Source organism: Nuphar pumila, chromosome 3 (genome assembly GCF_984573655.1).
Source record: "Nuphar pumila chromosome 3, dmNupPumi1.hap1.1, whole genome shotgun sequence".
NCBI classification, from domain to species: Eukaryota; Viridiplantae; Streptophyta; class Magnoliopsida; order Nymphaeales; family Nymphaeaceae; genus Nuphar; species Nuphar pumila.
In genome coordinates this window covers 24,930,530-24,942,199 of record NC_143251.1, presented here as the reverse complement: position 1 = coordinate 24,942,199, position 11,670 = coordinate 24,930,530, and the positions used below count along the sequence as shown (strand labels likewise).

Sequence of the window (11,670 nt, the reverse complement as noted above, 5' to 3'; positions counted from 1 at the left end):
TATTTTGAACATTTGAAGATGGAAGTTATTTTCCTCAAAAAAAAAAAAAGATTTATCGAGGTTATTACCATAATTTGATTTATGGGTTGACTTGAGTCATTAAGGAATAATTAACAAAGCCTTTGGCGGCCATATAACCAAATTCAATAACTTGAATATCATGCATTTCAGTTCCGTTCCACTCATCCTCTATGCCATTTCCTATCTTCATACCCCTCTTAAATCAAATCTGACCTGTGGATTCAACATGGTCGATCGTACTTTTTTTTGGTAAAAATATGATTTTTTTATATCACAAAATTGTGTGCTTCGTCACCCGTTTATTTTTTTTTAATCACCAAAAAATCCTGCACACAAGTCCGGTGTTTTAAATGTCAATCTTCTCGCATCCATGGAGTCCCATTTGATCAAAATAACTTGCATCAACAAAATCCCAAAAAATGGTTTGAAGACCCAATTGCATTTTTCAAGCTAGCGGCAAAAGGTTGGCCCCTAAATGAAATTTTGACAAAAAAAAAAAAGACCACGCCAATCTATCACTCTTTTTTCTTTCTTTTCTGTGGTAGTCGGAAGATCATCCGAAACGGACACTCAGACCACACTCATGTCATTGTTCACTTCACATTTCCGGTGCTATCCACTCTCTTTTCCTGTCTCTACTAGTGGCACACAAAACGAACAAGATGACCAACTATACACAAACCGGTCTCTTCTCATCGTTCTCACCTTTTGCTCCCTTTTTCTTTTCTCATCTCCATCTGCGCTCCCGCTTTTGCTTCTCACTCGTCATTGTCATAGAGATGGAGATGAGCTATAGCTAGAACGCGAGTCAGTGTCATGGAAGAACAAGAACAAGTGTCTTCTCTGCAAGAACTCACATCGAGCGGGAGTTGAAGTAATTGAAATCATGGTGCTGAGCCCTGAGCTGCTTTAGCCATGAATCAGCAGCACACAAGAGAGACACGAGCCTCTCCTGATCTCTGCCCTCTGGGTGCAACCATAGGCTTCCCTGCATCTTGTAGGTGGCTAGACCAAACGGTGGAAGCGCAAGCCTGTTCACGCCACCTTCGCATTTCCTTCCTCCCATCAAATCCTCCGTGCATGCTTCCTTCTCCTCATCCAAGGATCCATTATCTGCTAAGCCCAAAGTTGTAAATATTAAGAAAAAGAATGAACACATGGATACCAACTGATGATGTTTAACACAGACACCAATCTAAGGGCCTTTTAGGTCAGTACCAAGAAGAAAGAAGAGTATCTTGTTTCATCTTGCAATCACAATCTTTAAAAACCAACTGCTGCTGGTGGCTGCTGTAAATATATGACCCTGTCAACTAATAATTCACAAGCAACCAGCTGCAATCTCACCATGTGTAGATCTTGAAGTGGCAACTAGCACAAATCAAAAACCAAGTTTGAACATATGGGGATCCCATAAATTGAACCTTCCAATGATTCCAGAACAGTAGATTGGTAATGATAACTTTTAACATATAATGGGTTTCGGCCCTCTTTCTCAATAGAGATACTTTTGGGAATGGAAGGTGCTGTTTGAAAATTGAGATATATGCACTAAAGAATTGGAGGCTATCAAAACTACAAATCTTTTATCGTAATGATTAGGGTTAATAGAAAGAGATTTCTTTCTAAAAATCATACCTTGAAAAGATGATGACAGAGTGTGATAAGTGAGGAAGCACGCGGATAGGTCCTTCACCGTCCTGCCTGTTGGTATGTGGTAAATGGGATACCTGAAATTCACAACCCAGACAATTACAGTTGCAACTCCCTGTTTCCTTTCAGAAACCCCAATTTCCCCAGTATTCCATTGAACCCACATGAAGACAACAAAGAAGAAGAAGGTTGTACCAGGCAACAGCCATCCAACTTGCAGGGGAAAGTTCCACGCTTTTCAGAGACATCAATCCCGGGAAAACTCTTGCCAATTCATTTATCTGTAATCCGACAGACACCAATCCATAAATCAACCAACAATTCACCCATCACTTGAATATATGTCATACAATGAAAGCAAACTTTCCAGGAGAATCAAACGGGGAGATCATAACAAAGGAAAAAGGAAAAAGCAATTTTTCTTTTCTTTTTTCTTTTGTAGTTTCTATATTCACTCTGTTTTGGCGAACCTTGTCCATGAGGGGGATTCTGCCATAGGGGGCAGACCTCTCGAAGTACTGAAAGTAGAGGCAGCCGAGCCGATCCCTCAGGTGCACGGGCCACAACACACCTCCCTCCTGGCCGAAGCTCGAATCCTCTGAGGCCGCATCCCAAGCGCCGCCTCGTCCAGTGCTCGAATTGCTGAAGCACCTCGACATCTTCTCGCTCTCGCTGTCGTCGCTCCAGCAATCGCTGTATGAATCCCGAGTCTCCAACTCGCCGAGATCGTTCTCCTCCCTCAAATTTCTGAAATCCCAGCAACACATAAGAAACAAGGAAAAAAAAAAAACAATCCCTCTCATTCAAAAGATGAGACAACAATCATACCCCAAAAGACCCAATCCAGGGGGGATAGGCTTCACATAATGAATAAAAAAGTAAGCAAATTCTGAGTCCGAACCTGAGTGTTGTGGAGGATTTGCTGGTGTAAATTTGGATGGCAGAGAGGTAAGGGACGTAATACTGAAGAACGGTCTCGCCACTATTCAAGAAGATGGGGGTTCCAGCACCATAGGCGCTCCATTCGTCGTAGCAATCCCACAAGTCCCCCAATGTGAAGTACTCTACTGTTTCTTTGTCCAGAGGATGCCACAGACTGTTAAGATCTCGAATGCACGTCTGATTTCCCAACATCACAGAATGAAAAAAGAAAAAATAAATAAAACCCACAAATTCAATTCCACAAGATTAAAAAAAAAAAACAAATTTCTTTTTTTCGGTGTAGAAAATGAAGAAGAAGAAGAAGAAGCGAGGATTCACCTTGGGAAGGAACTGAGAGGGGACGACGGGCGTGATGCAATCGAGGAAGCAGCCGAGATTGGAATGAGCGGCAGAAGCCTTCCTTCTCAAGCTCCCCATTTGTAACAAGACCAAACACGAAAGCACGATGATGAGAAAACTGCTTTCTCTTCTATTCGTGACTTGCTCGGAAGAAGGTTGAATAATAATTCTTAAATCAGACGCAGTCGGATAGATGAGCAGCAACTATCAGAGTTTTAGTTGTAAGAAATTGATACAGAAAGGATTGATTTGCCGGAGAGAAGAGAAAAACATACCAGCTCTAAGGTCTGGTTTTTTTTTAAGGGGTAACAACCGGAAACAGACCGCTGCTATCAAGGGGCACAATTCATTTATTCATATACGATCTCTACGTACACGAAACCAGGAGAGGAAGAAAAGAAAGCAATGAGCAAGAGACGTTTTTACCCTCCCCTCCGACCCTTTATTCTCTCACACTGCTACTATTACTCCTTTTTTATTACAATTAGTTTTAATCAATCTGGCACATCAGCCTTGAACGGTTGATTTCCTGTTTTTGACGCAACGGAAACAGTGGGGCAGATCGTCCGGCTCGATTCACAGCGTGTCCTGATAAGGGATGTGCGCCTCTGCGAGTTTAAATTATTTTTACACCTTTTCTTTTTCGAACTCTTCAAAACATGTTTGGAAGCACTAAAAATCACACAAAAAAAGTTAGTTTTATAAAAAGTTTTGATATAACAGAACTTTTTTTTAAGAAATTTTTTTTTTTTTTGCTTGTTGGTGTGACATGAAAAAATCAAATTGAAAAAAAAAAAAAAAAAGGAAGTGAGAAAAACACTGGGTGGGGCCCTTATCACCCCACCATAACTGGCCCACCTCTAAAAGCTATGGACACACCTTTGTTCAATAGTCCCGGCCAAATGCCTAGCCTTGGGGTTGCTTCATCATCTAAGGAGGAGGAGTATGAGGTAAAGAAAAAGAGATGAAAAAGTTTTCTATCTTTGAATAGAGCCAGATGATACACTACATTGGTGGAATGTGATCTGTCGCCTTCATCTCATCTCAGCACCCTCATAACAAATTTTGTTATGCTAAAATTTTCGCAATCTCTGTGGAGATATCTTTCCTATCAAAGTAACATCTAATTAAATTATTTTATTTAATTTTTATTGCTTAGAAGGAATGAAAAAACGTTGTCACTTTTCCTTTTCGACTTGAACACCTGTTTAGCATTTTATTTCTTTCCAAACGTGCCATTAATTGGTGGGTGATTGATATTTTTTATTTTATTTTTTTTACTCCTTCAACCTTTCTTCTCTTTCCCCCCATCAAGATACATGAAGGTATTTATTTATTTAATTGTATTTTATTTATCTTGACGACACTTGAAAGTGATATCGGAATTGAAGGCGTCAACAATATATGTTGGTGGCGTGCCTCACGCAGGCAAGTAAGTAAAACTATCGGTGAATTAATGCCGTTTGGCGCCAGCTAGAAACTCCGGTGACAGGGAACGGACTGTGCTGGATCCTTTGCTAATATTCCGTTTGTTTATTATTAACATTTTTGAATTTCCTAATTTTCTTCAGTTGAGATTTACTTTTATTTATAGTGTCACCAAGTGTGTGACTCAGACTCCTCCAACTATGGCGAAGCGCAGGACCCACCAACCAAGATTTAACACGTGAACCCAGCCCTTAATAAGAAGAAGAAGAAGAGGTTGGTAAGGTATATGAGGAGAAAACGTCAATGCGTGAGGTCGGCTGTGTTAAATGCATAACAGACCTTCCGTTACCGCCACTTCGTCTTCGAGCTTATCTAATCCAAAGCAGCGTCCGCCTTCGTGCTGCCCCAACCGGCCATGGGTCAGCGACCATGTAAATCGACCTGAATCGGCCGATACGAATCGAATCGGCTGATTTAACTCCGATTCTTTGAACGGACTGAATCGTGGTTGAATTGGCTTTTGTTTTAATGTTTTGATGTATTTTTTTTTCATAAATCTTGGATGATTTTTCTTTTTCAAATTAGAAAAAAGCGACCGATTCGGTTCGACTATCGATTCTCTGAATCCATTTAGTTCAGAAACTGATCTGATCTTGACAACATCGGAGAAGACCACCTGACTTCAGGAAGGTGGCTGCATGTGTCGCCATGTTTCAGAGGTGGGTCACGTAAGGCAGGGTGGTCGTGGGGTCCATCCGGAGGCTTTCCCAAGGGTTCCTCGTCATCCATGAAAAAGCTACCAGCCATAGATCTGGTTGGAAAATGATCCATGTGCAGCCGGAAGATGGATGGTCCGGCAAAAGTTATGCCGTTAAGGTGAACCCGTACCCACCCAAATAATAAGTGGGATTTTCTGTTAGTCATCAAGTTTTGCCAGATCAAGACAATGAAATTTTAAACTCAGATCCGCACAATATCTTTTCCTTTTTTGAAAGAACAGATCCACACGTTATCAAAGCTTTTATATATATATATATATATATAACTGAACATATTAGGCCCAATTTCTCATTCTACACCATGGGTTTTTAAGTGTTTTTATGATAAATCTGAAACGTTATATGTGTTTAGCATGCTCCATTGAGTGACAATCGACTCTTGGATCATGTTTTTTTATGAAAAAACTATATTTTTATGAGACAGACAAAACTGATACTTTCATAGCCATTGATTTTACAACAACAACAACAATGCCTTCATCCCAAACAATTGGGGTCGGCGATATGAACCAAAAGGAAAATCATTTTGGGTCCTCCACATGAATCCTTTTCCTCCAATCATTTCTATCCAATGTCATGTCCTCAATGAGGTTCAAAGCATTCATATCCTTTTTTATCATCTCCATCCAAGTCTTCTTAGGCCTACCCCGACTTCTTTTAGCTAAAAGATTTTCCCATTTCTCCATCCTTCTAACCGGAGCATCATTAGGCCTTCGCCGAATATGCCCAAACCATCGTAAACGATTCTCACTCATCTTAATTTCAATGGATGCAATGTCGACCTTCTTACGTATTTCCTTGTTCTGAATCTTATCTTTTAGTGTATGTCCACACATCCATCGAAGCATACGCATCTCAGTTACACTCATTTTTTGAAAATGATGTCTCTTGGCAGCCCAACATTCTGTACCATATAGTAAAGTGGGTCTAATTGTCGTCCTATAAAACTTTTCCTTCAACCGCAATGGCATTCTACGATCGCACAACACTCGAGTTGCACTTTTCCATTTCATCCACCCAACCTTAATCCTATGATTTACATCTATATCAATTTTTTCATTCTTTTGAATGATAGATCTCAAATATTTGAAACAGTCATCCACCGCTATTTGTTGCTCACCAAGCTTCACTACACTCTCATCACTACTTCGTTGCTTACTAAACTGACATTCCATATATTTTGTCTTACTCTTACTCAATGTAAAACCTCTTGCTTCCAAAGTCTGTCTCCATAATTCTAACTTAGCATTAACCCCAGCTCTAGACTCATCAATCAAAACAATATCATCATCAAACAACATACACCACGGTACATTTTCTTGAATTGATCTCGTAAGTTCATCTATCACTATAGCAAAAAGGAAAGGACTTAATGCAGATCCTTGATGTAACCCAACCGTTATAAGAAAATTATTTGTCACACCTCCACAAGTGCGGACATTGGTTACTACTCCTTCGTACATATCTTTAATTATACTAATGTACATGAGAGAGATGCATTTCTTCATCATTGTCCACCAGAGAACATCCCTAGGTACTCTATCGTATGCCTTCTACAAATCAATAAAAACCATATGCAAATCTTTGTTCCCCTCTTTATATCTCTCAATAAGTTGTCTAAGAAGATGTATAGCTTCCATAGTTGATCTTCCAGGCATAAAACCAAATTGATTTTCCGATATCATGGCAACCTTCCTCAACCTATACTCAATCATTCTCTCGCAAAGTTTCATAGTATGACTCATGAGTTTTATACCATGATAGTTTGTGCAATCTTGTATATCACCCTTATTCTTATAGAGAGGCACTAAAGTACTCTTCCTCCACTCATTAGGCATCTTATTTGTCCGCCAAATCTTGTTAAAAAGATTTGCCAACCATACTAAACATTTCTCCCCCAAGCATTTCCAAGCCTCGATAAATATACCATATGGGCCAACTGCCTTTCTGGATTACATTTTTTTCAAAGCTTCTACAATTTCTTTCTTTTGAATCTTACGCATGAATTCACGATTCATCTCATGAAAAGGAATGGAGAAGTCTCCAAGATCCTGGGCATGTCTTCCATTAAATAGCTTATCAAAATAATCTTTCCATCTCTCCTTAATCTCATCAATAGCCATTGATTTTAGATCACCAAAAAACTTATATACACAAAACCTATAGATCACATCTACAGTCTTAAACGTGAGAAAAATACTTAAAACTATGATTTTTAAAGGAGCCTAATGAGACCTACGAAAAAAGATATGCAATTGGATTTTTGGTATTTTTTCAAAATTCTAGCCATACAAATGTGATATATATGCTTGTTTTATAGGAATCACTTCTTTGAGCATTTGATTCCGATGCATGAATATGTTTTTATAAAGTTTCAAAAATCAACGACCTAAAATTTTAATAAATTTTTAAGGGTCCAAATGACATTTTTTCATCCAAAATACATTTTTCAAGTGTTGATTTTGAGTAAATCAATCATGATAAACACATCTATAGGATTAGAATTTCAAAAAAACATCAAAAATCGATTAGCATGTTTCATTTAGTACCATGCTCATTTTAAAGTTTTCCATATATATATATATATATATATATATATATATATATATATATATATATATATATATATATATATATATATATATAAGAGAGAGGGTGGTATATGCTAATCACTTTTCTATTTAACTGCACAACTAAATGGGTTTTTCAAGATTTTTTTTCCATGTTTTTCTTAGATTTGACTATACAACCTCGAATATTTATGACAATCTTAAACCATCAATTTTTAAATCTTATAAAAACCAACATGTGTAACGGAATCAGATGATCTAAGATTTGATTCCTATAAATGTAAGCAAGTAGAACACATTTATATGGTCATATTTAAGGAAACAAAAAAAAACTTCATAAGCCCAGTTAAAACTAGTTAGTAGTTATATATATAGGCACCATGTTAAATAAAACATGCCATTGGATTTTAGGTGTTTTTCCAAAATTTTGACCATATAAATGTGATATATATGCTTGTTTTTATCATAATCACTTCTTAGAGCATTTGATGTCAAACTATGTATAGGTTTTTTATAAGGTTTCAAAAATCAATGGCCTATAATTTTAATAAAATTTTGAGGCTTCAAATGCCATTTTTTTTCATTCAAAATGCATGATCCAAGTGTCAATTTCTAGTAAATCAATTCTGTTGAACACATCTATAGGGTTGAAAATTTTTTTTAAAAAAAAATCAATGGCATGTTTCATTTAGCACCGTGTCCATTATATATATAGATATACTCAAACGTGGTGGATCTAAGCCAAGGCTTGTGGGTTATGGGTCTTATGGTCTATACCCTTGTAGGTACGATAGGTAGGAGGTTGAAAGATCCTTAGGGTTGCGAGAGACGAGACCTTGTAAGTTTAGAATAAATCGACTAATCAGGTAAGTTCAGATTGAGTTCAATGAGAGGTTCAGCTATGTATATAAGGTCAGGACTTGGACAACTTGGTTTATGCATTCCTAGGTTGCCTTGGGACATGTGTAGAGGTCTAGTACATATTCCAAACATCTAAGATTGAAGGAAAGGCTTTGTTGAAGGTTGATAAAGCCAAATAGTCAATTTTGCATGAAGTATCCTAATCGGTAAAGTTGTTTTGGGGAGTTCGGGTCTAAGAGTTGTCATTGAGGGTTAGGTGACAGTTTCTAGGACATGAGAGAAGATTTGGACAATGGCAGGTCTACTGAAGAATATGTTTGACAGTCCAGAGATGTTGAATCTGTCCAACGGATAGGTTAGGTTCTCGGTAATAAGTGGTTTCGGTCTTCAGGTTTTAAGAAATGTGTAAATACTTAACTAAGGCTAGGATCAGGAATTGGAGACCACTTACAAGTTTGCAGCAGGTTGGGAGGGTGTCTCACACATTCTGAAGTGTTGGTGCTTGATTCATAATAAGAAAAAAATATTGACCGGATCATTGAGAAAACAAGGTTGCACTTACCAGGTGTTAGAAGAGCTTGGGTTCCTCGAAAGGAATGTCTGACCAGCCTATAGAGGTGTGGTCTTCGCGTGAACTAGGAGATGAAAAAAAAAGAGATGGACCAGTAGAATCACGGCTATAGATCCTGATCCATGAAGACATCTGAAGAAGACAAGAGAGAGACGTCTAGAAAGATGGGCATCCAAGGAAAGAGAGACAGACATAGAGAAGGACATAAAAAAAAGAGACAAAGATATGCAATCAACTTTAATTCATAATGTCATAATCTCAAACAAGGGGATCTCATACCTCTATTTATAGTGTTTGACTTAGGTTTGGATCAAATTCAATCAAAACAGTAAATTTAACCAATTTACTCTATATACCTTTTAACTGTCAAAATACTAATTAAAAATTATGAAACCTACCTAAAAGCAATAATAATAAAATTATAAAAATAGCCTAACTATACTAACTTTAACAAAATAAAAATTAGGAAAGAGGAGGAGGCACTAGCTCTCTATTTAAGAAAGTAAGAGACCTCCCACCCTTTCTTTTTTGTTTTTTTTTCTCCTTCACAAGTGGTACCTCCTCCAAATGTCTCCTCTCAAACAACCTTACCATAGTCAATACATCCTCTCATGTCCTACTCTTTGCCTTGTAAGCTTCAATACAAGAAAGAAGCAAAGATAGAGGCTACTCAATCGTAATGCATAAGCTGCAACACACAAACCACATGCTTTATCGGTCTTACAGGCGTTTGTTTATGTGCACACACGCTAGGGCTAAAAATGGATCGGATATCCTATCCGAGTCCAACATCTTTTTTCAAATATAGATTCCTTAAGTAAGATTTGATTGTACATCAAGGTCTGATTAAGATCTATTCAATCGAATTACTTTCAGATTCGAGTCAGATTCGGATCAGCTTTTTTAGTCAGATCTGAAATTGATCGGATTCAAAATTTGACTCTATTACATTTTTTTACATGTAAATGGCTCATTTTTATTTTTATTTTTTTTATATTCAATATTACATGTATTTCATATTCAGATTCAATCAGGATTCAGATTCTCCCTGTTTACATTTCAATTTCGAATTCGAATCTGGCAAGATGTTTGGCGGGAGTTTGACCCATTTGCACTCCTACTGCAAGCAGAGTCGTGATCCAGTACTCGGGCCGAGCACTTTGCTATCAGGTCATACTGAACATGAGCGTTTTTGCTCATGACGACATCGCGGCCGTCTGTTTGCATTTTGGATGAATGCCACGTGGTTTTGTTGGCTTTTGAACTTTTTAAAATGCAAATCGGATGGCCACGATGTCGGCATGAGCAAAAACGCTCATGTTCAGCATGACCTGATCTGCTTCCCATTGAAGGCGTTGCTTTTAGATCCATCCCATACATTTTGAGTGTGCCTCTGCACCTGGCTGCCCTTCATCTGCTTTTGGGCCCCACAGACACAGCCAAAGATGGAGCTAGGGCATCAGTTCAAAGAGTGCCATGTGATGGCACCTGATCCTGGCTCCGCTCATCCTCCCAGAGTTCCAAGCGTGCGAGCTCGTACAACGGCCTTAATTAGTGTTAACCAAACGCACGTACCACCCTGCACCAGACACATATCTTATGCTCGGGAAGTAAAAGTGACGAACATGGTGCTCCATGAAAAACACGGGAGAAAGCGATCTTTAAAAAAAAAAAGGCACGGGGAAAGCGAAAGGCAAACACCATTCACAGTCCAAGAACACATGGACACAAGAATGGAGGGACCATAAAAATCTATAAAAAGGTAAAAATGTGGTCATACACGACTTATGTATATTCCAAAGGGTAATTCAGACCTACCATTTAACTGACAGTCCATGTGATACAACCTCGGGAATTCATAGATCACAAAGATAACGATGTTATGCTAGGAATAAGTAAGAACCATAGAAAATAAGCAGTAAATTAATTCATACATTCAAGAAAAAAAAATAACAAAATGATTAATTGCTTGGAAAACTCTTACATTGAGCATTTATAAGAAACACAAGAAACCCTAACCCTAACCCTAGATTGGATATGAGAAATAAACATTAGATAATTAAGATCCAAATCTAAAAAAACTAAAAACTAGATCCAAATGAGTTCCTTGGACAAGGACTGCATGCTGGTCTGCTCCTACATCACCATGTCAGATACCACTTGTTCTGAAACTCCTGATATATTACATGGCTCAAATAAGAACATGGCCTCTACCCTCACCTAGTTAACCTAAGTTACGGTTTTTCGAAATGCCAAATAAATCCTTTTATCTTTTTTCTTTCTCATTCATTACCATATTTGTTATGGATCTATAACTGAACTTGTTCATATGCTGTCCATTTCAAAAGTACGGGACATATCTGGTTTCGAATCTTGGTTATGCGGATTCCATGCAAAATCAAGCGATTTTGGAGGGGGAGAGGATCCAATTATGCCATGTAGCAAATCGGCAGACATTCAAACGGATTTTAACAACATTGCATTGAAGCGTTATCTGTTTCAGTCA

General features: G+C 38.0%; 1 protein-coding gene across 2 annotated transcripts; it reads right to left on the bottom strand.

The window, feature by feature from the left end:
* Positions 1 to 386: 386 nt before the first annotated feature.
* LOC149842326 (uncharacterized) lies at positions 387 to 3,269 on the bottom strand. Of its 2 annotated transcripts, XM_090001386.1 has the most exons (7): positions 3,231 to 3,269; positions 2,935 to 3,124; positions 2,576 to 2,793; positions 2,145 to 2,421; positions 1,870 to 1,955; positions 1,660 to 1,751; positions 387 to 1,134 (listed from the first exon to the last, which is right to left on the bottom strand). In XM_090001386.1, the coding sequence occupies exons 2-7, from the start codon at positions 3,031 to 3,033 to the stop codon at positions 875 to 877; spliced, it is 1,032 nt and encodes a 343-aa protein (XP_089857512.1). In that variant the 5' UTR covers positions 3,034 to 3,124; positions 3,231 to 3,269; the 3' UTR covers positions 387 to 874. The 2 variants fall into 2 exon arrangements, with proteins under 2 accessions (XP_089857512.1, XP_089857511.1); XM_090001385.1 differs by having other exon boundaries at positions 2,935 to 3,269.
* Positions 3,270 to 11,670: the final 8,401 nt, after the last annotated feature.